Source organism: Cnephaeus nilssonii, assembly GCF_951640355.1.
Source record: "Cnephaeus nilssonii genome assembly, chromosome: 12".
Lineage (NCBI taxonomy): Eukaryota > Metazoa > Chordata > Mammalia > Chiroptera > Vespertilionidae > Cnephaeus > Cnephaeus nilssonii.
In genome coordinates, this window is record NC_137083.1 from 6,091,089 (window position 1) to 6,116,910 (window position 25,822).

The window sequence follows — 25,822 nt, forward strand, 5'->3', positions numbered from 1 at the left end:
ATGCCCAGGCAGAGGAGGAGTAAATCCAAAGACGCGGCCTCGGCCTCGAAGGCGCGGCCGGCCTCTCCCCGCTCCACGGGGCCCAGGCGGCGGGGCCGGGCCGGGGCCGGGGAGCCGGAGAGGGAGAGGCTGCCGCGGGCGGAGGCGGACCGGCCGGGGCTGCGCAGGCCGGTGAGCGGCGGCCCCCCGCCCGGGAGCGCCCGGCCCCTCTCCCCGCGGAAGACCAGCAAGCCGAGGGCGCAGAACGGCGTGCCGGGGGAGGCGGTCCCCCCGAACTCGCTCCTCCGGCGCTTCCAGGGGCTCAGCTGCGTCCTGGAGCAGCTGCGCGACAAGGTGCACCTGCTGCGGAGGCGCCAGCTCTCGGTGCGCACCACCGTGGGCCTAGGTGAGCGCAGGCGGGGGCCCTGGGTGCGAGGAGGTTTGGGGGCGTCTTGAGGGTCAGGTGAACAGGCAGGCCTGGTGGCCACAGTGAAGGACAAGGCCCAGGCCCCCCCAAACCGCTGACAAGAGCCCCGCCCCAGCCCCCTTGTTTGAAAACACTTCTCAGGGTTTTCGGGCGCAGTGGACGCCCAGGAAATATTTTAATCAGGGCACCACTTCGTGGTTGTCAAAAGGAGGGGTTGGCCCTTGAGGGGCAGACATTGGGAAGGGCGGGGTCAGACTCCTTTGAGAAGCTCCGCGGAGAAGAGAGGGGTCCCCTGGGGAGATGGCCAGGAAGAGGAAAGCGGGGGGGGGGGGGGGGGGGGGGTGCATGAGGCGTCGGGCGCTGGTGCCACGGGGTCTCTGCTGCGGTCACAGGGACGCTCGGGTCCAGGTTCCCATTGGAGGGAGGGAGGTCCCCCAGGGCCCGACCTCCTGCGGTTGGGGGGCTGGCATCATCTGCCTTAGGTTCTCAGGCGAGGAACGTGGGGTAACGGGAGGGAGGGAGACACAAGGAATGTTGTGAGGACTTTGGAAAGCCAGACAGATTTAATCGGATATTTTATTTTTTCCTTTAACTTAATGTGACTTTTAAGAGTTTTCACCAGTATGTGTAGTTGTCTGGAGAGTAAGAAAGAGGATACCAATGTAGCGGAACAGGACAGTCTCTTTGCATTTTATTTATGGATTGTTTTTCCATTGGTTTTGTGTTTGTTTTTGAGAGAGAGAGACAGACAGTGGCCGCCTCTGCTCGCCCCCCACCGGGGTTTGAGCGGAAACCTTTCAGTGCCCAGGCCGCGGCGGAGCCCACTGAGCCACACGGGCCAGGGCCAGTGTCTGTGCATTTTAAAGCCCACGGAGCCTTACCAGAGGGGCGCCTGTTCCAAGTTGGGGGAGAAGGTGCAGGCTGAATTTCAGAGTGGTCCAGAGTTGATTCTGTGTTAGTAAAAAGTGTCAACCTGTGTAGTGAATATCTACTTCTTCTGTAAAGAGCCAAGTAGTAAACATTGTAAGCTTCTCAGGCCACATACAGTCTCCATTGTCTATTCTTCCTCCTTGTTTTTACAACCTTTGAAAATGGAACAGCTGGCCGGTGTGTCTCAGTCGTTGAGCTATGAACCGGGGACCAGGAGGTCACAGTATGATTCCCGTCAGTCAGGGCTCATGCCCGGCTCACAGGCTGGATCCCCAGTGGGGGGCGTGCAGGAGGCAGCCGGTCCATGATTCTCTCTATCCTTCTCCCTTTCTCTCTAAAAATCAATGACAATATATTAAAATTATTATTTTTTAAGTCACCGTGCTCAGCTAGAGGACAGGAACACACCGTGGCTGCAGTTTGCTGATAATGGTGTAAAACAAGCAAATCTGAGATGTATAGAGCAGTTGTGAGGAAGAGCCCAGGGTGGTTAGGAATCTGGGAAAAGGCCGAGAAGTGTGATTGGGAGGCTTGAACATTGCGGCGTTTTAGCATTGTTATTATTATTAGTTGTGTTATTGATTTGCACTTATTTCGTTAGCCAAGTTGAGTAATTCTTTTTGAATCTTTAAGAGGTTATTGGTGGTGGTCTGTAAAACGTATTGCCAAGTATATTTTGGGACAAGCGTAAGACATACCATTATAAAGCCTTGGAGGGGAGACAGGACATGAGGAATAGCTAAGTAAATTCACTCCTCTGTGACAGTAACAAAAAATACTTAGAATATTATGAGAATCAACTTTTTCAGATCTTTGGAAATTAACCACAGGTTTACAACACTCCAGAGTGTGTTCATTCAAGAAAAACTGCTGAAACCCTGTAAGAACGGGGATTTGTGGTGGTTTAAATTGGCTTCCTGCCCTCCCTTCTCCCCAGCTCCATGGTACCCCTAAAAATAAGCAGAGTGCCAGCCACCGAGGGGTCAGGGTTTGGAGCTCCTCAGAAAGTCCATCCTCAGGAGGTCACAGTGGCGTCATGGTTTGACCTGCCTGGCAACCCCCTGTTAAGCCTCATTCCTACAGCGTTGACCTGGGGACTCCCAGGCCCGGAGTCTGGGGAAGGGGCCCTCAGGGGTGCTGCTGAGGACGCATTTCCTGTCTTTGCCATCTTCTGGGGAGCACGAGGGAGAGTGGGCGAGGGGGGCTCCTGTGGCCGGAGTCACTTCTGGAAGGAGGGAACTGGTCATGTTGTGTATATGTGATTCCTTTGTTAAAAGTTGATGTAAAGAAAGAGAGAATAACAGTGATAATAAGAGAGAATGATACTGAAAAAAAACAAACAAGGCCCAAATCATCAGGAATTTCATCACTTTTGCAAATTTTGTGAAGGCGACAGGATCTCCCAAGTCTCCCCTTTTGCTCCTCAAATCCCCCCTGCAGAGGTAAGTGCTACTCACAATTTGTTGTATGAGTTTCTGGATTTTTTCCTAATTTATGTAGACAGGATCAGCCACCTTGCTTGTGTGTTCTCGCTAGACATACAGGGAATGCATTTGAAATAGTTGGTTTGAGGGTATATTATAATTATAAGAAAGCAACTTTTAATGACTTTATTTTTTTTTTCCAGGTATCTTTGTGGGAGTTATGCACTGGTAAGATTAGGTTCAGTTTGAAATAAATAAAAGCATTTTAATTAAAAATTGCCATCACTGTTCACATACAATAAATCGTAACTGTTTGGTATGTGTATAGAGCATCTGTATGTGTATCTGTATCAGTTGACACATACAAGCTACTTTTTTTTTTTTAACTTTATTTTTAAATCCTCACGCAAGGATATTTTTCCATTGATCTTTTAGAGAGCGTGGAAGAGAGAGAAACATCTATGTGTTTGGTTGCCTCATGCACGAGGGCTCGGGCCAGGGAGGAGCCTGCAACCAAGATATGTGCCCTTGACCCGAATGGAACCTGGCAGGCCAACGCTCTACCCAATGAGCCAAACCGTCTAGGGCCAGATTACATTTTTACTTTTTTATTTTTTTTAAATATATTTTATTGATTTTTTACAGAGAGGAAGGGAGAAGGATAGAGAGTTAGAAACATCAATGAGAGAGAAACATCGATCAGCTGCCTCCTGCACACTCCCTACTGGGTATGTGTCCGCAACCAAGGTACATGCCCTTCACCAGAATCGAACCTGGGACTCCTGAGTCCGCAGGCCGACGCTCTATCCACTGAGCCAAACCGGTTAGGGCCAGATTATTTTTTAAAAACCTCATAATGTGAAGCAGCATTTACAAAATGGGTACATTAGGGGAATAGTAACTTATGCCTTACAATACTTGTGCTTTACCAAAGGATTCACTCCTGTATTTCTTAAATATCTAGATTTTTCTAGTGGACTCTGCATGTTTATTTCATCTAAAAAAACTCCCTTACTTTACAGTAATGATATATGCTAGTTGACATAAGCTTAGATGTTAACTTTAATAGCACCTGTCAATTGGAAATCAGGTAGAAATGAAGATCAAGACCCTCAATGGTAATACAGAGTTAAATGAGACTTCAGTGCACATGTACCTTATTTTGCACAAGTGATTATTTTGGTAAAAATTATAGTAGTTTTCCTCTTACATATTGTCATTTTTACCTGAGCTCCAGGATTTCTCTTCTTGGGAAGAATGGGATCTGCCCCAGGTCCCGTTGGGACAGTGCTATTCTGGCCATTTGGTCTGCAGGGAGACTTGGATGTTAAAACTAAGGCGGTAATGGTAAGAAATACTCCTTGCAGCTATTGGTAGCCTGGCATACGTCCCACGTGTAGCTGAAGGTGTGTGGAGACAGGGTTGGCATGTGGGATTTTGCTTTGTTTTCTGATCGTTGGAAAGAGTCTGCCGCGTCAGTGAAGGAAAGCAGAATTGCTCCCTTTCTTTCCGGACTCCTTTTGCTCAGCGCACATGCCCCCATCTGCTCTGCCTGCAGCGGTTGCCTTCAGCTGCAACAATAAAACATCTTGGTGTTCTGAGTTCTTTGACACTTGAAAGCTGATTCCTTATGTGGAATTATTCTTATTTATAATAGCTTTAATGTAAAGTAGTTTTATTCAAAATGACGCCCCACAGGCTTTTCCACAGTTACAGAGGCATTTCCAAAACCTGGCACATTGGAGGCACTTGCGAAATGAACAAACCCAAACTTAGCCTCTGTTCTGGCTGAGAGGCCTGGAGTCGAGTCAGCGGTGTGCTGTGCTGGACTGAATGCCTGAAGACACACAAGCCAGTAAACAAACTATAAAGTTATTTCAATGTTTACTGTAAAAATTTATTCTTTTTCCTTTTCATGGTTTTGTACTTTGTGTCTCTATAACTTAGTTATTTTAGGACTTGTCTGAAACATGTTTTTATTATAATATGGTGCTTTTTTTCTTCTTTCTAGGATACATTTATCAGTACTTTTTGAAAATGATCGTCATTTTTCTCACCTCTCATCTTTGGAACGGGAAATGACTTTTCGCACCGAAATGGTTAAGTTCTTTTTTTTCTAATGAGTTAATTTATGGACATAATTAGCGGGCAGTTATGAGGAACTGAAATGCGTCTTTGGTGAACTGCCTTGTTCCTCAAGCTATGACTTAGGTTATTACTAGAGTAGAAAGGGTTTCAGGATTCTTTTACTTACCTCATTTTCTCTCCTCCTGTCCTGATACGGACTTCTCGTTAAGATAATAAAGGTCAGTTATAATAGCTGAGGAAGAGGAGAACAAAGACAACACTTAAGAAGTGATATAAGGCATCAGATATTATCAGAAATGCTTGCTGTCGGGTTAGAGTTGGGAGACCCCATGTTTTACCTAGCTTTTTCTCATCCCCCCCCCTTTTTTTTTAGCTCTTGACTTCAAGATAATCTCTTTTAAGAGGGAACTTTAAAACCTCTAATATTTTTTTTCTGTTATTTTGATATATAATCTGTAAAATGTAATACATGACTTATTACAGTCTTCTGCTATTATCCTTTTATTAACTCTAATGAGGTATAGAAGCCTTGCCTTTCTTTACATCTCTTTACCCTAACCCCTTTATAACGTAATCACCTTAAATATTTTCTCTCCATTTAAACCTACAGAACTTACGAAAGAATAGCACATTGATAACCTAAAAAGTATGCCTTTTGAGTCTAAGAATGCAGTAGTAGCAAGGAGGAATTAGGAGGCCTTATTATTAACCTTTTCCTACAGAAAAACTGTTCTGAAAGGAGTTATGAAAATAAATATGTCAGATTTTACTTACATTGACAATTTGTGCCTTTTTAAGGGACTTTATTATTCCTACTTCAAGACCATTATTCAAGCACCTTCGTTTTTGGAAGGACTGTGGACAATTATGAATGACAGGCTCACTGAATATCCCCTTGTAATCAACACAGTGAAACGCTTCCATCTTTATCCAGAGGTGAGTAAAACTTGAGTGATTCGGTATTTTTTTTTATTAGATAAAAATAGTAAGTGAACACAATGATGTTTTATAAAGGAGGGGACCTTTAAAGTTTATTGATTGTGTGTGTCCTTATAGTTGACTAGAGTATCAAATCCTCTCCTGGATTTGTTTTAATCTGTACTTCCCTTATTGTTTGTGGAGTTAAGAATATTTTCATGTTTAATAGACATGTGAACTTATTCTTCTATCAATTACCTATATAAATATTTGTCACCTATTTGTCTGTTTTCTTATTTGTGGGCATAATTTATACATTTTATAGCGGAATCCTTAGTAATACATGCTGACATATCGTCCCTCATTCTGGCTGCTTTCTCTTCACTTAGCTCTGTAGAGGTGTGACTTGCATGCAGTAGAACACACCATTTTGAGTATATAGTTCTTTTAGTTATACACTTGACAGATGTACAAAACTGGATAAGCAAACCACCATTGAGTTATAAAACATTGAAAATAATACCATCAAGTTCCCATGTGCGTCTTTGTGGTAACTGTCCTTTTCCATTGAATTGCCTTGGCACATATGTTAAGAATTGATTGACTATATTACGTATGGATCTGTTTCTGGATTCCCTACTATTCTGTTGTTCTATATGTCCATATTTATGCAAGTACCACACTGCTTTGATGATTGTAACTTTATGCTCAGTCTTAAAACAAGATAGTTCTCCAACTTTGTTTTTCCGCGTCAAAATTATGTTTCTATATAAATGTTAGTCACTTCATCAGTTTCTCTAAAAATCTTACCGAGATTTTGATTGGGATTGCATTGGATTTATACATATATTGGAAAGAGTCGACATCTTAATATTAAACCCTCCAATCCATGATGATGGTATATAGTAGATCTTCAATCATTTTTGTCTCAGCGGTATTTTGTATTTTTCAGCCATACAGTCTTCTATAAATACTATTTTTACTATTGTAAAATTTTATTTTTGCATCTTATGTTGCTTTTGTATAGAAGTTACAGTTGATTTTGAATATTGATCTAGCATCTGTCAATCTCTATCTTTTGATTGGTGTATTTTACCACTTTTAATGTAATTAATATGTTTGGGCTTAAGTCTGTAATTTTTTGTTTTCTCTTTGTTCTGGTTTTTCATTTCCCTCTTTTTCTGTCTTCCTGTGAGCTATTTGTACATTTTTTAGTATTCTATTTCAATTTAAGTATAGTGTTTTAATATTCTTTATATAGATTTCTAGTGGTTGTAGCTATTATATTTTATACATGACTTATTACAGTCTTCTGCTATTATCATTTTACTAGCTCTAATGAAACCTTAGCTTTCTTTACATCTCTTTACACCTACACCTTTATAACATAACTAGGGGCCCGTTTCAGGAAGATTCCTGCAAGTGGCCGCTGGGGCCACGCGCACCACCGCCCGCCCCGCCCGCGCTTTCCCTCTGGCAGACACCTTGCTTTCCACTTTCCCTCCCTCTTCCTTCTATGCTGTCTTCAGTCTTCACTCCTCCCTCCCTCAGAGTATGCAAATTAACCGCCATCTTTGTTGGGTTAATTTGCATACTCGCTCTGATTGGCTGTGGGTGTAGCGAAGGTACAGTCAATTAGCATTTTTCTCTTATTAGTGTAGATCATCTTAAATATTTTCTCTACATCCATTTAAATCTACATCAGATGTTTGCTTTATCTATTTAAAAAAATTCTTCCTGATGTTCCAAGATGCCTTCTTTCATCATTTCATTTCTGTTCAGTGAATTTTCTTTAATCATTCTTTTAGTATAGATCTTTGACAACATATTTTCGTAGCTTTTCTTAATTTTTCATGTTGCATTCCCTTTAATTCTTGAAGGCTAATTTTGCTGGACATAGAATTCTGTATTGACAGCTTTTCTTTCAGCATTTGACAAATGTGCCACTTTATTCAGCCCTCCATGGTTTCTGATGAGAAATCTACTTGTTGAATTGTTTTTCTTTTTTAAGGTAAGATTTTTTCTCTTCCTTGTTGCTTTCACTATTTTATCTTTTTTTTTCACAAGTATTCAAAAGTATGATGTTTAAAAGTTTTAAAAAGTGTGATACATTTGGTGTGAATTTCTTTGTTTTTATCCTATTTTTTTGTTTGCTTGGCTTTAGTTTCCTCTTAGGACTCCAGTGACACAAGCATTAGTTCTTTTGTTGTAGTCCCACAGGTCCCTATGGATTTGTTATGATTTTTTTCAGTCTCTTCTCTCAGTTGCTCAAATTGATCAATTTCTACTGTTCTATTTGCTAATTCAGTGATTATTTCCCCCAGTTCCCTTCATTCTATTGTTAAGCCCATCCATTGAGTTTTTATTTCGGTTATTGTATTTTTCATTTATTTTTTCCTTATATATTCTGTTTTTTGTTTGTTTCTTTTTGTTGTTGTTTTTTTGCTAAGACTTCATTTTTCCCAAAGACTTTCTGTGTTTCCATTTGTTTTAAACATGTTCATAGTTGCTCATTGGAGTAATAATTCTAATATTTTTGTCATCTCATTGTTGGAATCTTGATTTTTTTCCATTAAGTTTGAGATTTTAATGTGATGAGAGATTTTAAATTGAAACCTGGACATCTGAACATTGTAGAGATGAGACAGTAATCCTTTCAGAGGTTGAAGGATTACTTCAGGCCATGGAAACTAGAACTTGTAAAGTGAAAATTTGAGTTCAGTTTTGGTTTCAGAACCATGGTTTTCTACTGTATCAAGCTACATCCCAGAATGTTCTAGACTTAGAACATTCATTCAGTGTGGTAATGTTTTGTACCTCTATGATAAATGCACAAGAACAAAAATTATACATCTTAACAGAATGTCAGTTTTACAAAATTAAGTTATGAAATAGTAAATCTATGCTTTTTGGACATGGAAAGAGGTTTACGATGTTTTTAGTAGGAATAATAATATATAATATTCAGCCCTAGCCGGTTTGGCTCAGTGGGTAGAGCGTTGGCCTGCGGACTGAAGGGTCCCAGGTTCAATTCCGGTCATGGGCACATGCCCAGATTGTGGGCTCGGTCTCCAGTAGGGGGTGTGCAAGAGGCAGCCAATCAATGATTCTCTCTCACCATTGATGTTTCTATCTTTCCCTTCCTCTCTGAAAAAAAAAATATAATATTCATTATAATATTCATTATAATGAAAAAAATAATATTCATTAGTAAGAGTAATATTATATAATATTGAAAAACTCTATGTGTTTTTATATGCCTGGGGAGAGAGAGGGATGATCACTAACCTTTTAAAGTACTTGGCTCTAAGCTCCACAGAATTCGAAAAGGGTCCTTCCCCTACCTCATTGGATGCAGATATCTTGACAATGTACACATTTCCTGCCACTAGGTTTTCCAACAAAGCCATGGTTATGGCCCCTATTAAAAAGACATAGCAGTGACAAATTAAGTAAACTTTATAAAAAATCCTACATAATAAAATGGTAATATGTAAATTACCATCACTCTGCTACGCCCACGATTGGGCCAGCAGGAGGTGCAGGGGGCGGGACTCAGGGTGGCCGGGGTAGCTGATTGGGCCAGCAGGACGCTGAGCTCGTGGCGCCAGTGGCGCCGCGAGCTCAGCATCTGTGCCATGGCTGTGCCGGAGGCTTTCGAAAGGCCTGGTGCACCAGCAGATAGACAGCCAGCTCCCCCGCGATCAAAAGCCAAAGCGGGGGAGCTGGCTGTCTGTCTGCTCCGGCACAAGGCCTTTCGAAAGCCTCCGCCGCGCCGGAGGCTTTCGGAAGGCCTGGTGCACCAGCGGACAGCCAGCCAGCTGGTGCACCAGGTGCATGATTAAACCATGCACTGGGCCTCTAGTAAAAAATAAAGTACTTGGCTCTAGGCAATTTTTAATTTTACTTTGAACTCTTTTCTTTTTTACTTTTTAAAATCATCTTGCATTATTTCCCTCAACTAGATAAACTTTTTTAAATTCTACCAGGTATGCCCATTTTATTTGCAATATTTTGTTATATTCATTTGTCTTTACACTTTTTAAAGTGGATTGCAGATTGAGAAGAATTGGTTATACTAAATTTACTTGGTTAGAGTTTTAATGGGCACAGGAGCTATTATTCCATATGCAATGGGTTAAATATTTTTTAGACTATGTATGAATTAAATAAATTCAAGGGCCTCAATAACATGTTATGAAATATTCATATAAATCTTTGTATTTTGCTATTAATCATCATGTTTTAATACAGAATGTTATACTTGATTTTACAGCTACTATTATGTTAGAGTTGATTATAAGAGTATATTACAGGCATGTTGATTACATCAAAAATTTTTACAGATGTTCATTACTCTATAATACACAACTGTAGTTTATAATGTGTGTGCATAATTTTAAAATGACTGTTTCCCAAGTGAAATTATTGAAATACATTTGTCAAAGTTTATAATGTCAAAGGCAACCATCATGAAGTGATATTTTGAAAACATTATGAAGATAATGTGCTTTCCTTCACTCTCTCCTTTATTTTTATCTTTTGTAGGTGATTCTGGCCTTCTGGTATCGCACATTTGTGGGATTAATGAATTTATTTGGGATAGAAACTAAGACCTGCTGGAATGTCACAAGAGTCCAACCTCTAAGTGAAGTTCAAAGCTGTGAAGGCATGTTTATTTTTCCTAATATGCTGCTATGTTGTCACTAATGTTTGCATAAACATCTTATACTGTTATGACTTATTTTAAGAATTATTGTAAACTAGTGATTGATTTTATTAAAAGACTATAACTGATTCCTCTTCAATTTTCTGAGAATGCTATGTACTTACTAATATGAGTATTTAGAATTTGAGTATTAATATACCTCAGTGCAAGGCAGTCCTGACATTAAATCATTCCTTCCATTTCAGAATAAGATACAAAAAAAGTTTTAGGGTAGCTTGAATACATAAATGTGGGGATGTAGATTAAACAGTGAAATATCTACCTGTGATAGTGAATATAAAAATTTAGTTATGGAAACATAAAATCAGATATACAATAATAGATTGATTTAGAAGTGTTTCCCACTCTTCATATGCACCTTCTGCATTGGTATTTTAGTCAAAGAATTACTTTGGGACAGGTCACAGTGTTCCGGGGTCTGTAATTGTTACGGCTCTTTAAGATGTGTGCGATTTCTCACTTTCACAGTCTCTGTGTGATTCTGTCCCTTGAAACTGATATTCGAAGTCACATGTATCTATTTGCATAGCATTTACATAGTTGCTTTCCCCTTTATTTCTGTATATTCTCAACAACATGACTACTTAGTATATTTTATATAGTTTTGTAGATTTGTTTGCAATAACAGTCAACTCTCAGAATATTTTTATTGATTTCAGAGGGAGAGAGAAGTAGAAACATCAGTGATGGGAGAGAATCATTGATCGGCTGCCTCCTGCACACTCCACATCGGGGATCGAGCCTGCAACCTGGGCATGTGCTCTGACGAGGAATCAAACCATGACCTCCTGGTTCAAAGGTCGCCACTCAACCACTGAGCCACACCGGCTGGGCTATTTAAATTTTCTAAGTTATGTTTTCTCAATCATTAAAAATTATTTTCATAACAACGAATCTCATAGATTTGTTTTGAGGATTATGACATGAAGGTTGTAAAGCACCTAGTCCACTGTGTGTTAAAATATTTTATACATGTCTGTCTATCTAGTCTTATGCATGGGATTCATTATATGTTAATGTTTAAGGTTCTGGATATATACATAATGATGGATCAGATAACTAGGTTATCTCATATAGTCTAAAGCTGTTCCTTGAGGTCAGGGCCCATATTTTACTCATCCTAGGACCAAGCAAAAGGTAATAACACAATGGATTTTCTCTTGTAATTCATCAAGTGACTCTACAGACAGTTCCAGATACTAAACAATAGCAGTACTTATTGTCCAAATAGAATGAAGCACCAACTAATTATTACAGTGTAATAATAATTAATTGGGGGAAAGTATAAATGCAACCACAATAAAGTATAAAATCTGAGTGTAACTGATCTCATGTAAGGGGAAAGTACTAATGAACTATTAAATAGAGCAGCAATCTGTAAAGCAAATACTTTCAGCAAATTCATGAGTTCCTGATTACAAAGCACTGCAATAATTATGTCCAGTTACTTTATAGCCATTTATTTATTAAATACTAAATAATCTGTGTCTTTTTAAAGGAATAGGAGAACCTGCTTGCTTTTATGTTGGTGTGATTTTTATTTTAAATGGAGTAATGATGTCGATGTTCTTCGTATATGGTGCTTGTCTGAGGTAAGACTCCTGTATTATAAGATCTTGTAGTGGGCCTATAAAGCCTGGCTGACATTTGTTGATTATATGAAAAGGATAATTAATGAGATCAATTTATTAGTAGGAACATTTGTAGATTTACCTTTTTCAGCTTATTAATATAGTGGAATACTGGACAACAGTGACAATGGACGAGAGCTGCGGCCACACACACCAACATGGACAAATCTCATAAAATTGAATGAACGAAGGCAGGCACAAAATGAAATCCTGCGTAATTCCATTTGTACGAAACTTGAAAAAACATGAAAGTAAATGATGGTGTGATATGTACGTACAAGTGGCTGCATTGATCATCGCAGAAGTCAGGACAGTGGCTGTCTCAAGGGGTGACGAGTGGGGACTCGGGTGCATTCGGTTCTCTGTCTCAATGACATGGTGGCAGCAGGGATGTCCACTTTATAATTACCCCATAAATTCTCTAGAAATGTTATGTACTTTCCTATATGTGTGTCATAGAGGAGAAATAGACTGAAGCACATCACAGTTTTTTGAGGGAGGAGGAAAAGATTACTTAAGATTATGGTGTCAGGCTTAAAGGTGTTTTATTTTAGAAAGTAGTTTGTATATCTTGTGCTTTATTGAACACTAGTAGCCCGTTTGCACGAAGATTCGTGCAATAGACCTTCATTCACCTGGCTGCCTGCACCAGTTTTCTGCCGGCACCGGGGACCCAGGCCTTGGTTGTGGCCACCACCTTCTGCCTTTTTCAGGGTCGGGGCTTGGCCCCGGGCGGTGGCCTTGGGCTCCGCGGCACCCAACATCCTTGCTAAGGATCGCAGGAGCCGACCCCCAGTGGTTTCCTGCGATCGGTGCAGGCTGCCCACTGGTGCCCAAGGCCGGGAAAGCCTCCGCCCCAGGCTTTCTTGGCCTTGGGCTCGGCGGCACCCAGCGTCCCTGCTACCGATCGCAGGAGCCGACCCCCAGTGGTTTCCTGCGATGGGTGCAGGCTCCCCACTGGTGCCCAAGGCCCGGAAAGCCTCCGCCCCAGGCTTTCCCGGCCTTGGGCTCGGCTGCACCCAGTGTCCCTGCTACCGATCACAGGAGCCGACCCCCAGTGGTTTCCTGCGATCCGTGCAGGCTCCCCGCTGGTGCCCAAGGCCGGGAAAGCCTGGGGCGGAGGCTTTCCTGGCCTTGGGCTCCGCCACACCCCAACGTCCCTGCAACGGTTTCCTGGTGGGCGTGGTTGGTGGGCGTGGCTTGGTTAGTGGGCATGGCTTGGTCGTAGCGAAGGTGCGGTCAATTTGCATATTTGTCTATTATAAGGTAAGATGGAAAATGTTACACAAGACTAAGACATTTTAAAATTTATATTTTTCATTGCTGAGCAATCGCAGAGTTACTGTCTTCTCTAAATTAGTTACATAGTTCTGGAATATCAAAGGAAGCTTCCCGTCTTTGGGAAGTTTATGTAGCTACAGCAAATGTTGACTGTAGATGTTCGCTGAAACTGGAGATGCTGAGTGGCATATGAGAAAAAAGAGAAATGGGAATTTGTGGGGATATTTTGTTTTTCTTACTGTGGCCACCCTCCCCCACCGGCACCAACGTGAAAAGCTACTGCTCCGTGTCTGTTGTTTTGGTGGCGAAGGCTAACATGTGAACATGCGTATCTAACTTCATCACATCTGCACTTAACGTCTTCCCTGTCCTTCGGATCAGGACAGGGAATTTTATAACCCTTTGCTTCGAAACAGCCCCTGGCATCTTACAATTATTACCACAGTTTAGTACTCCTACTACCCCTCCACAGGGTTTATTTTTGTGTGTGTTTTACTCTGTTGTTTATGTTGTCAAGTCTTAGTTTTACCCACATGTTCCTAGTTTCTATGGTATATACAGTATTGTTCTTTTCAGACATTCCTTCTCTCAATTTCTTACTTTGCAAAATGCATCCTTTGAATTTCCTTTAGTGAAAACTTACTAATGGCAAATCACTTCCTATTTGCTTTCCTCTGGTGTTTTGTTAAAAAAAAAACAATTTCTTCCTTTTTCAGTCATTCAGCCAATACTTACTGTCTTCTAAGCATGGAGCTATGGATATAAGTGATGACCAACATACAGAGAAAAGGCAGCTTTAAGAAATGGTTCTCAACCATTGATAGTTTTCCTTGATCTGGTTTTTGTATTCTACATAGTTGTTTTCATTGGGACTCAAGAATATTTGCAGGAATTTAGACAGTTTAAAGTGACTGCTAAATGAAACTGTTAGACTCTTGTTTTCATCCCTTAGTCAAAAGACAAAAATCTGCCTCCATTCTGAATATTCAAAGAATGCAATATAGACTCTGAAGTGTGGCCTGTTTGTTAAATATTATCTTATGTTCAAATCCTATAAATTTTATTTCAAAAATAAATATAAAATTCAGATTATTTTATATGTACACTTTATATGTTTGTACATTCAACATTAAAGCATCAACAATGTGTACTTTAAAAATTTTTACTATTATATGGCTTAATATGACATTTTAAATACGATTTTAAATTCTAAGACAATCTTGTGTAAAACTCCCTATGTTTTGTATGAATTATGATTGTATACTTTTCTTACAGTGGGACTCACATTGGAGGTCTAATTACAGTATTGTGCTACTTTTTCAACCATGGAGAGGTTTGTTTCCTAGAAAATAATTTTTAAGAAATAGAAGGGACTGTGTAGGAACAAAGAAATATATCCATCAAAACAATATGTAAATTGCATATTACTTAGGACTTCGCAATACTTTAAAGAGCCTTGTGCTGTAAATTGACATTTAATCCTGTTGACCCACGTTTTTACATAATTAGAATTTGTGACATGAAATGTCTTGCCTGGTTTTTAGTGTATGCACTCACACACATATATTTCGCAGAAAAAGGAAATACTGTACTTGTTGAGTTCAGGCACTTTGTATCTCATTTATTCCTATTAAACCTTTTTGGGAAGATGGCTGTTATCCTCAGAGACGATTTGAAATAGAAATGCACAGAGGTTAAGATCTGTACCCAAGATTTCACATTCACTACCTGAGGAAGCCGGGGCTCCCATTCACATCTGTCTGGCTCTAAAGCCTCATTTCTTCTATTACATGATGCGGCCTTTTCAGTAACACAAAATGCTGAATCAGAATAGAGCGTGACCAGTTCCATCCAATGGGACATGCCACCTTAGGAGAGTTTGTAGAAAGTGTTTAGAATAGGATACATCCATCCACGTGGCATGTGCCAGACTCTCTGTCAGGTGCTGAGGATGTGGCAGTGAAAAGGGAGAGAATCCGATGGCTAGTTTTTGGAAGCAAAATATGTAATACGTTATGGCACAGCTTATACATGGTATGACCTTTATTCATTACCACTGAGAAAGGTAGATGGTTAATTACTTCCCCTGCCAGCCTGGTCACCCCTAACTGTCCTCCCTTGCAGGCCTGGTTGCCCCTAACTGCCCTTCGCTGCTGGCCCAGTCACCCCTAACTGCCCTCCCTTGCCAGCCTGGTCGCACTTAACTGCCCTCCGCTGCAGCCCTGGTCACCCCCAACTTCCCTCCCCTGCAGGCCTGGTTGCCCTTAACTGCCCTCCCCTGCTGGCCTGATTGCCCACAACTGCCCTCCCTTGCAGGCCTGGGTCCCCCCCAACTGCCCTCCCTTGCAGGCCTGGGTCCCCCGCAACTGCCCTCCCCTGCAGGCCTGGGTCCCCCCCAACTGCCCTTCCCTGCCAGCCATCTTGTGGCGGCCATCTTGTGTCCACATGAGGGCAGCCATCTTGTGTGTTGGAGTGATGGTCAATTTGCATATTACTCTTTTATTAGATAGGATAGTAACTTAAAGGCAAACAAATGCCTTGTTATTCACCAAATATGTTCATGTGAAGAGATGATCCCTTCATGTTTGTGAGTTCCCTCGTTAACATCTGTTTAGGTATTTTCCTGGGCGTGGGTACCTCTCCAAGCCTTGGGATACCAGGGTCATCCCTGCCGCGCTGGGATGTGGGTCCGGTTTTCCGTCCCAGACTCTTTACTGCTCCTGTACCTACTATCCTGTTTGTCCTTTGTGTTTCGTACACGTGGCCTGACAGAGCTTTCCCCTATTTCTGCACTTGCTAGTTCAGTGGTCGGCAAACTGTGGCTCGTAAGCCACATGCGGCTGCGAGCTGCAGTTTGCTGCTCTGTTGACTAATGAGTTTGCTGACCACTGTCCTAGACTCTCGATTCCAATAATTACAGGCTGTTGTTGTTCCTTGTGATTAAGCCCCTATCCCAGTGGTCAGCAAACTCATTAGTCAACAGAGTGGCAAACTGCGGCTCGCAAGCCACAGTTTGCCGACCACTGTGCTAGTTAATGGCCCTCTACCTTATGGCTTTGTGTCATTCAGAGAGCTCCAAGGACTGAAAACTATACCAGGCATTTTCAGAAGTGAATGAATGTGGTATTAAAAGCACTAAAACCAGCCCAGCCATGATTTGAAAAAAAAAAATATTTTTATTGATATCAGAGAAGAAGGGAGAAGAAAAGAGAGAGCAAGAAACATCAATGAGGAGAGAGAATCATTGATTGGCTGCCTCCTGCATATCCCCTGTTAGGGCGATAGCCCACAATCCAGGCATGTGCCTTGACCTGGAATCGAACCGTGACCTGGTTCATAGGTTGATGCTCAACCATTGAGCCAGGACGGCCAGGCCCCAGCCATGATTTTGAGATTAATAATGTTTATTGCATTGGAATGGAAAGTGAATAAGCCTTTAATTGATTTCAGGCTACTCGTGTGATGTGGACTCCACCTCTCCGGGAAAGTTTCTCATATCCATTTCTTGTACTTCAGATGTGCATTTTAACTTTGATCCTCAGGTAATTTTTATTTATGAAACAAATCTAAGTATATTATAAGGTATGTTTTTTAAAATATGCATCAACCTATTAAGTTATTCAAAAAGAAAAAAGAAAAAGTTATTCAAATGTAGGTGCTGTTTTTTTTAATCACTTTTAAAATAAGTTGAATAGCCAATTAAGAAAATCTAAAATACTAAGTTTTAGATAACTACATGATGTTTTAATAAATCAAAACATAAGTTTTTATGTGTATTTGGTAAAGATTCCAAGGTTTTAAGGAAACTATTACTTTCTCCCCCTTCTAACTTACGTAATCAGACTCATAATTTTCCCACCTATGGTTTTGAGGGAACATGAATGTATATTCCAAGAAAGGAGTGTCCCATACAAGGATGAAGTTGGGAAATGCTAGGTTAGATAGACAAGGAGCATATATATTTAGCTATTTGTGAAAATACCTTAACCACTGATGTTTCTAGCAGTTCCATCAGTCTATCTCCGGTGCTTTTCTTGGACACATTTATTTGTGTTGGAATTAATTTTATAAGCCTTTCAGACGTTAAGAGGTCTGAGAAACAGCAACCACAAAAAACGTGAATAGTAGAATCCCATTAATAACTTTATCATAGAAGTAGTTTTCACACGTTAGTGAGCCCTCTCACTGAATGATATTTATGGATCAACAAGGTCTGATATTTCCTTTTAGAGCTCAAATTCAGATTGTTTTATGCTAAACATTTTTATAACCCAAGTAGCATTTAAGTGCCTTTTAATGAGCTTTTAAAAGTGAACTACATCTTGTCTTCCAGCAAAGAGGAGGGAATCGTTAGATGTGGCCATTTTGCCGGTAGTTGACCTGTGTAGTGATTGGCTCCTTTTAGGGGCAAACTCACTGGTGTTCGTTCCCTCCCCCAGGCCCTCGCACAGCAGCGGGAGGTACTTCATTGCGCTCTGCCTCTCCAACGTTGCTTTCATGCTCCCCTGGCAGTTTGCTCAGTTTATACTTTTTACGCAGGTAAGATGATTATTTTAAACCAATTTAAGTTGAATGCAAATGTACTTGGTTGTTTCTATACCTGTGTTACAATGCGATTATATTTGTGCCCTAATAGGTTTTCAAAAAAAAAAAAAGGAGTAATTGTGAAGTTTAGATATATGTGTGATTTTGAAAAATAACAAATCGTATAGTCTACAGTCTGCTAGTGTACTGCTTAGTTAGGCAGGTACTCACGGTCAGCATGCAAAAGGATTTTCCCGATTATTTGAATTCACACTTTTCTTGTTGGCATTGGACGTGAGCTCTATAAACAAACCTACCTGTAGACTCTCTTTGCCTTAGGAATTGCTTTGGGTGCCAAGCTACGTAACATGGTAAGGGCCAATCCTGTTCCTCATGGCGGGGCTTCTGCTTCTACTCCAGCTTAAACATCAGCCGTTTGGTCTGAAGGACAGAGTCTCACTGGACACCATTTCTCAACTTCAATCATGATATTTCTTAAGCGAATTGAGACCATGTCCTATTTACCCAAACAACTCAGTATTAATGGCAAGAAGCTGATCTGAGATTTTAAAAAATATGTATATTTTTTATTGATTTCAGAGAGGAAGGGAGATGGAAACATGATGAGAGAGAATCATTGGCTGCCTTCTGCACGCCCCCCACTGGGGATCGAGCCCACAACCTGAGCATGTGCCCTGACCTGGAGTCGAACCGTGACCTCCTGGTTCATAGGTCTATGCTCAACCACTGAGGTGTGCCAGTCAGGCTGAGTTCATTTTTTTTTTTATTATATCATAGAGGAGGGAATCGGTAGATGTGACCACGAAATGTGTAAGTTCTAGGTCTGGATTTATTTTTTGTGCCTGGGTGTGCAAGTCTTCCAGCACTGTTGGTTAAAAAAGCTATCATTTCTCCATTGAATTACCTTTGCTCCTCTGTCAAAGCTGTTGCCTATAATTGTGAGCATCTGTTCCTGAGCGCTCTCTTTTATTCTTCTGGTCAGTTGTCTATTCTTTCTCCGATACCGTGTGTCTCAGTTACTGCTGCTTTGTAGTAAATCTTAAAGTCAGTTCGTCTCCAACTGCTTTTGAGAGTTTTCTCTTTGGCTTTGGCTTTGAGCAGTTTTTACTATGATGTGCCTAGGTGTGGTCAGGTTTATTTATTCTAATTGATCCCTTGTTGGGGTTTGTAATAGCTTATAAATCAGTGCTTGATTTTTTTCCCTATAAATTTTGGGAACTTCTCAGGTAAAACCTCTTTAAATATAGCTTTTACTTAATTCCCTTCTCCCTTTCTGAGATGTAAAGTAAAATATATTAGATTTTTACAACATGTACTCTACATCTCCCATGTTCTTGCATATATTATTCACCCCTTTGGCATTTTATGCTTTTTTCTAGATGTTTTCTTCTGACCTGTCTTTCAGTTTGTCACTGGTTTAACCTGCTTTTAAACCCGTCTTTGACTTCTTAATTTTGGTTCTTGTAGTATCTAGTTGTACATTTTCAATTTGTTTCTTTCTTAAATAAGGCTTTCGTGTACTCTCCTGGAATTTTCAATCCTGTTATTTCTTTGCACATGTCAAACATAAAGTCATTGCCTGATGATGTCAGGCATGTTTTTGAGTGGTTTGTGAGCTAAGAGTAGTTTTTATATTTTTAAAGTGTTGTTAAAGAATAAAAGAGAGCCCTAGCCGGGTTTCTCAGTGGTTAGAGCATCAGCCCATGCACCGAAGGGTCTCGGGTCAAGGGCATGTACTTTGGTTGCAGGCTCGATCCCTGGCCCGGGTCGGAGCGCATGGGGGAGGCAACCAATCAATGTGTCTCTTTCACATCGATGTTTCTCCCTTTGTCTGCCCCCCTCCCTTCCACTCTTTAAAAATCAATGGAAAAAGTATCTGCGGGTGAGGACTAACAACAAGAAAGAATACAGCAGGTCCTCGACCATCGTTTCATTTAATATTGTATTGTTATAACATTGATGAGATTCCACGAGAACTTATATCAATTAGCCTATGGTAAAATTGTTTTCATGTATGTCTTTTAGCTTAAAGTCAGTGAAGCCTATTGACCATGTTAAGTGGCAACTTAGTGTATACAATAGAAACTATAAATGGCCAACAGAGTATAACATTTACTATTTGGCTTTTTATATAAAAAGTTTGCTGACCCCTGAAATAGATTAGGGATCTGTTTCTTATTTTTATTTTTTTGGCCTTATTAATAGTTTGTGGCTTTCATACAGGTATTTTCCCTAGCCTAGCTATTCTAGTTCCCAATGAGAAGGTTAGTTGAAATTACTTTGGTATCATTATTAGAAATATGACTCTCCTGTTAACATGTACTTTGCTTATGAATAGTGAAGTATTTGTTTTCTACATTTTTTTTCACTTTTGCTTTTTTTATATCTTTATTTCAGATAGCCTCATTATTTCCTATGTATGTTGTGGGGTACATTGAACCAAGCAAATTTAAGAAGATCATTTATATGAACATGGTAACATTTTTCATACTTATAAGTCAAATATTAAAATAAGATCTCAGGGACGCCTTCTTTCAAGTTTTATTTAATACACCAAAATGGAAATGTACATTATAGATACTATATTACAACATACTTTCAACTACAGAGTTGATGCTTTTACTCTCTGAAACTTTTATTTTTATGTTTTGGTTATTATTAGTCACTATTTTTGAAACTGTCTTTTCCCTGAGACTTGAAATTTCTAGCACTGTGCATGAATATGACACTGTAAATTTTGTTTTTGCATTTTTGTTTTTATCTTCATTTCCCAACACATCTCCCTTAGTAACAAATATTTTCTAGCTAAGAACATAAAATAAAGCTTCCTTAGTAATAGAAGTCCTCAGGTAGTGCAACAAAAATAAGATAAAAAATTAATACAACTAAGTTTTATTTATTATATTACTCCATTATTGAATCAATAGAAATAATAGTTTTTTGCAGTTTTCTTTGTACCAAGTAGCAGAGAAAAACATTAAATTTTTCTATGTAGAATTCATAGTGTTGAAACTACTTAGAATCTATCAGTGTGTTGAAATTCTATTATCATTCAGCCAAGATCTATTTATTAATCTTATTTATGCATAAAATGTTTGTATTGGAATGGCTATATGCCTGTAGACAAAGTCTGCATTATGCTATAGATCCAATAATGATGAAACATTCTTTCCTTTTCAGATTTCAGTTCTCCTTTGTTTCGTGTTGATGTTTGGAAATCCAATGTATTTATCTTCTTATTATTCTTCATCTTTGTTAATGACATGGGTAAGTATTTGTTAAGCTCATTAAGTTGTGTTTTTTTTTTTTAACCTGTGAAATAGGAGGTTTAATGCACCTAATATAGGTTTAGGAGAATAAATAGGGCCCTTTCCTGATTATTGGTCATATGAAAAAGTTTTTCCCAAATAGCACCTATCCTATCTAATAAAGAGGGAATATGCAAATCGACTCTCATGCCATCACAAAGATGGCAGCACCCACAGCGGAGGTGGGGTCTCCATAACACAAGATGGATGCACCCACAGCGGAGGCCGAGTTCCCGTAACGAGCCTTAACGAGCAATCAGCAGGGACCTGATGTTGTGTGGCGCTGGTCCGGGGCAGGGGACCTGAGGCTGCGCGCCCCCCACCCCGCCCGGTGGGGCTTGACGGGGGACCTCAGCCATGCCCCCCGCCCCAGTGCTGGGCCAGGGGACCTGAAGCAGTGCCCCTGTCACAGCACCAGGCCGGGGGACCTGACGCTGCACCCCCCACCTGGCGGGGCTTGATAGGGGACGTGAGGCTGTGCCCCCTGCCCAGTGGGGCTTGACGGGGGACCTCAGCCATGCCCCCCGCCCCAGTGCTGGGCCAGGGGACCTGAAGCTGCACCCCCTTCCCAGCAGGGCTTGATGGAGGTGGGGCTGGCCAGGTCTGGGTCTCGCACGATTTCGAGGCACGCACGAGTGGGTGCAGACCTGACTCTGGGTCCCGTGGTGCACCACAGACTCTGACAGGAGGGAGATTTTCATATACATTTTACTGATTTTCTTTCATCTCTGACACTTCTATTATAGAGAAAGGGCAAATAGCAATATTGAAATATTTCCTCTAATTACCTTTTAATGTGCATGAATTTCGTGCACCGGGCCACTAGTTCTCTATATCATCCTTAGAAAAGAACATGGTACTTTAAAGTTACCATTGTAGGGAAAATACCCAAGTAAATATTTTAAAAAACAACTAGCAGGTAAGACTTACTTTTATTTTTTTAAAAAATATGTTTTTTACTGATTTCAGAGAGGGAGGAAGAGAGAGAGAGAGAAACATTGATCAGCTGCCTCCTGCATGCTCCCCACTGGGGATTGAGCCCACAACCCAGGCATGTACCCTAACTGGGAACTGAACCATGACCTCCTGGTTCATAGGTCGACACTCAACCAATGAGCAACATCGGTCGGGCAAGACTTACTTTTAAAATATACCATTAATTTATTACCAAGATTAGTTATTTCCTTCTAAGTCACTTCAGTAGATTCAATACATATTGCAGTGACACTACCATTGCTCAGAACATTTTTGGAACTCCTCTGAATTGCCTTCACAGACTGTGGCACATTCTTTTGAATATCCTCAATGGTGGCAAAACTTCGTCTTTCAAGGGTGGATTTGATTTTTGGAAACAACCAAAGTCTTGTGAATAAGGTGGGTGATTGGGATGGGTAATATATAGATCTTGATCAAAATATGGTGTGACATTAAAGTAATAAGACCTATTTTCTTGCACCCATACCTAAATTATCTTTGGGAGGTAGTTTAGAAAATGGAGTTCCAAACTGTTTTGAGCAATGATAACATAATTAGAATAGGTAAGTAATCTCCTCATGTGACTTACTTTCACTGAATGACACCCATTTGGATATGTATTTGGAACGGTGGTTCAGTAAATCGGCTTTATTACTTTATAGTCACACTTCTGATATTCCTAAGCCAGAACCTATAATGTTCTCCACTGGAATGCTCCTGCATGTTCTCTTTCCGCAGTTACCAAAAATGATACCAGCCACAGTAATACCAAAATAGAACACTTTCCCATGTATGGTGTATTGATTGAACCTTTTGGGATTGCCCTTATGTTTTAACATTTTTTGCTTCCCACACTTTTTTTTTTCTCTTCACAATAAGTAATCCATTCTCTTGCTCCCAAAAAATGCAGGCTTTTCATTTTCAAAAATTTGTCAAGCTTTTTCAGCATGACAAAAGACTTGTAGTAGTGTGCCCATCCACCTCTTTTTAAGAAAGCTATTTTATTTTGAAATACAGAAAACTGCGTAAAACCAGTGTTTTATGTACTGACAGTACCAACTAGTACTGAAAGTACTTATTAATGAACTGTTTTTGGCAAATAAACTGCCATCAACTCAAAAATCAGAATTTTTCCTACCATCCTGTTTCAATAATGACTTTGCTATGGTAATCATTCCTAGATTTCCTTTATATTTTCATAACTGATATCTCTATTTTTAATCTATAGGTTTCCTATGTATCTGCTTGTTTTCTTTCCTAGGAAATGTAAGAGCCTAGGCCATTGAACGTGTAGAGGATTCTGTGGTCTAGAGATTTTACTCTTTGAATTCTATGGTGTAGCTTTACATCCTCCTTTGTCTTCTGTATTTATAATGTGTTAATAATTGAATCCAAAACTTGGATAGGTTAAGGTTTTATCCCTTTAGCGTAGTATTGTTCTTTTATCAGGATGCACCCAATGTCCAGAGCCTCCCTTTTTATGATAGTAGCCATCAATGCTTTGTAGCCGATCCATTAACTCAATAAAAATAGCAAATTGGTGTTAGTCCAGTCCCTCATTTGCAGTTAGTATAGGGAAAGTAAAAGTACATGTCTGAATGAGTGGAGTTGAGAAGAAGTAGAAAAATATTTAAAGAAATAACAGCCAAAATTTTTCTAACTTGATGAAAATTATTAACTCAGAGATAAAGAATTTCAGTAAATCCCAAATCCAAGAAATCTGTAGTAAGGCATATTATAATGAAATTGCTCAAAATCTGTGATAAAGATACAATACTAATAATAGCCAAAGGAATAAGATGTGTTAAATATAGAAGAACAAAGGGTAAGGATATAAGCAGATTTTTCATAAGGAAAAAAAAATGCAAGCAATAAGACAGTTAAGTAACATCTTTACAATATTTAAAGAAAAAAATACTGTCAATGTATAGTTCTATACCTAGCAATATATGGCTCAAAAATGAGGGCAAATTAAAGACTCCATGACCAGATTTGCACTAAGAGAAATTTTAAAGGGGGTCCTTCAGCGGGAAGGAATAGAATATTAGGTGTCAGTATGGCACTGCACAAATGAAGCCCTGGAAATGGTAGCTAGAGTTGCTGTTACAACAAAAATACCAGAGGCTGGTGCTTATTTCTCATAACTCTAGAGCCTGGCGAGTCCGAGACCAGGATGCAGCTGATTTGATTCTTGGTGAGGGCTCTCTTCATGTGTAATCAGATCCCTTCACTGTATCCTCCTTAGAAGGGTACTAATTCTCTTCGTTAGAGATCTAATTACCTCCCACTGGTTTCATTCCAGTACATTGGAGATTAGGGTATCAGCACCTGCATTTGGTGGGGGACATAAACATTTCATTGATAGAACCGAGAGTATGATTTTTGAGGACCCTAGCTTTATACATCGGTCTCAATTTCTTACCTTTAATAACTCCAAGCCCTCTCCTGCTGCCCTCCTTTTTAATACTGGCATATAGTTGTAACCTCTCTCTACAGTCCTCCCTAAAGGCTGCATAGGTTCTCTCCTAATTAATGTTTTCGTTTTTAAAATCGCCTTCTTTTGTCTGGAATCTGGAAAGTTCCTTTTCTTTCTTCAAAGTCAAGTTAGGTTTTAAATAAAAAACATTTCAAAAATTTTTATTTGGGAGTTTGGAGAGGAAGGATTTTTAAATTAACTTAAGCCACTAATTTTGCTGGATAGTTTACATATATCCACTTACATGGACACACCATCCACACACCATCTGCCTCATCAGAGGGAGTTGCCCTACACAAAACATCCCAAGTAATGCAGTGAGGAATTAACTTGATTCTAGAGGCAACTTTTTAGCACACACAGCATTTATCTCTCACCCCAAGGACAATTTGTCATTTTCAAATTTTGAAAAATCAATAATTAAGAAGGAAAATGGCTGGGGTAGGCAAGATGGAAGATGGGGTGGCTGTGTAATTTTTGAAACACATAATTCATATAAAATATGATTGTTAATTTTATTTGTTTCATTTTTTTATTACATGCACTTTAGGTGATAATTCTAAAGAGAAATAATATTCACAGATTGGGTGTATCTGAACTCAACTTTTGGGTAAGATTCAACATTTTAAACATAATTTCTTTAGACTCTTTATATCTATAAACTGAACATGATAATGTACTTAAAAAGGAATGATTTAGAGTTAATCTTATTAATAGCTATTTGCTTAAGGTGGGATAGTCCTTAGCAACTTCTACAAGTCATTTTTAAAAAACTTGTTCATTTATTTCAGTACTACCCTCAGCCTTTCTTCCTTTACTTTCCATTCTGCTATACCCTCACTACCTTACTTTTAAAATTTCTTTCTATTTGCTGTGAGTCTCTCACTCTAAATTAACTAACCTTCTCTTCAAAATAACTTCATTTGTAGTTCTGTTCCCACTTTTCCCTTTTTGTTTTCTCTATGCTTTCAAGTGTAGACTCTAGTATTTTTGTCCTTGTAGCATTTCTCCACAATCTCCCAGCCTCCTCTTATTTCAACTTAGACACTGCTTAATCTTTGACTTCCTCCCAAGTGTACAAATGGGTGGGTCATGTTACCTCTATGTTTGT

General features: G+C 39.9%; 1 protein-coding gene across 1 annotated transcript in view; it reads left to right on the forward strand.

Moving 5' to 3' along the window:
- Nucleotides 1-25,822, forward strand: part of DPY19L2 (dpy-19 like 2) — a gene marked incomplete at its 5' end in the record, with an annotated part of 43,834 nt that continues 18,012 nt past the window's right edge. Inside the window, 12 exons of the mRNA XM_079786832.1 lie at nt 1-385; nt 2,964-2,988; nt 4,772-4,859; nt 5,647-5,784; nt 10,315-10,435; nt 11,994-12,087; nt 14,683-14,740; nt 16,858-16,949; nt 17,847-17,946; nt 20,350-20,427; nt 21,133-21,219; nt 25,262-25,321. Coding sequence (XP_079642958.1) covers nt 1-385; nt 2,964-2,988; nt 4,772-4,859; nt 5,647-5,784; nt 10,315-10,435; nt 11,994-12,087; nt 14,683-14,740; nt 16,858-16,949; nt 17,847-17,946; nt 20,350-20,427; nt 21,133-21,219; nt 25,262-25,321 — 1,326 coding nt within the window. The remainder of the gene's footprint in view (nt 386-2,963; nt 2,989-4,771; nt 4,860-5,646; nt 5,785-10,314; nt 10,436-11,993; nt 12,088-14,682; nt 14,741-16,857; nt 16,950-17,846; nt 17,947-20,349; nt 20,428-21,132; nt 21,220-25,261; nt 25,322-25,822) is intronic.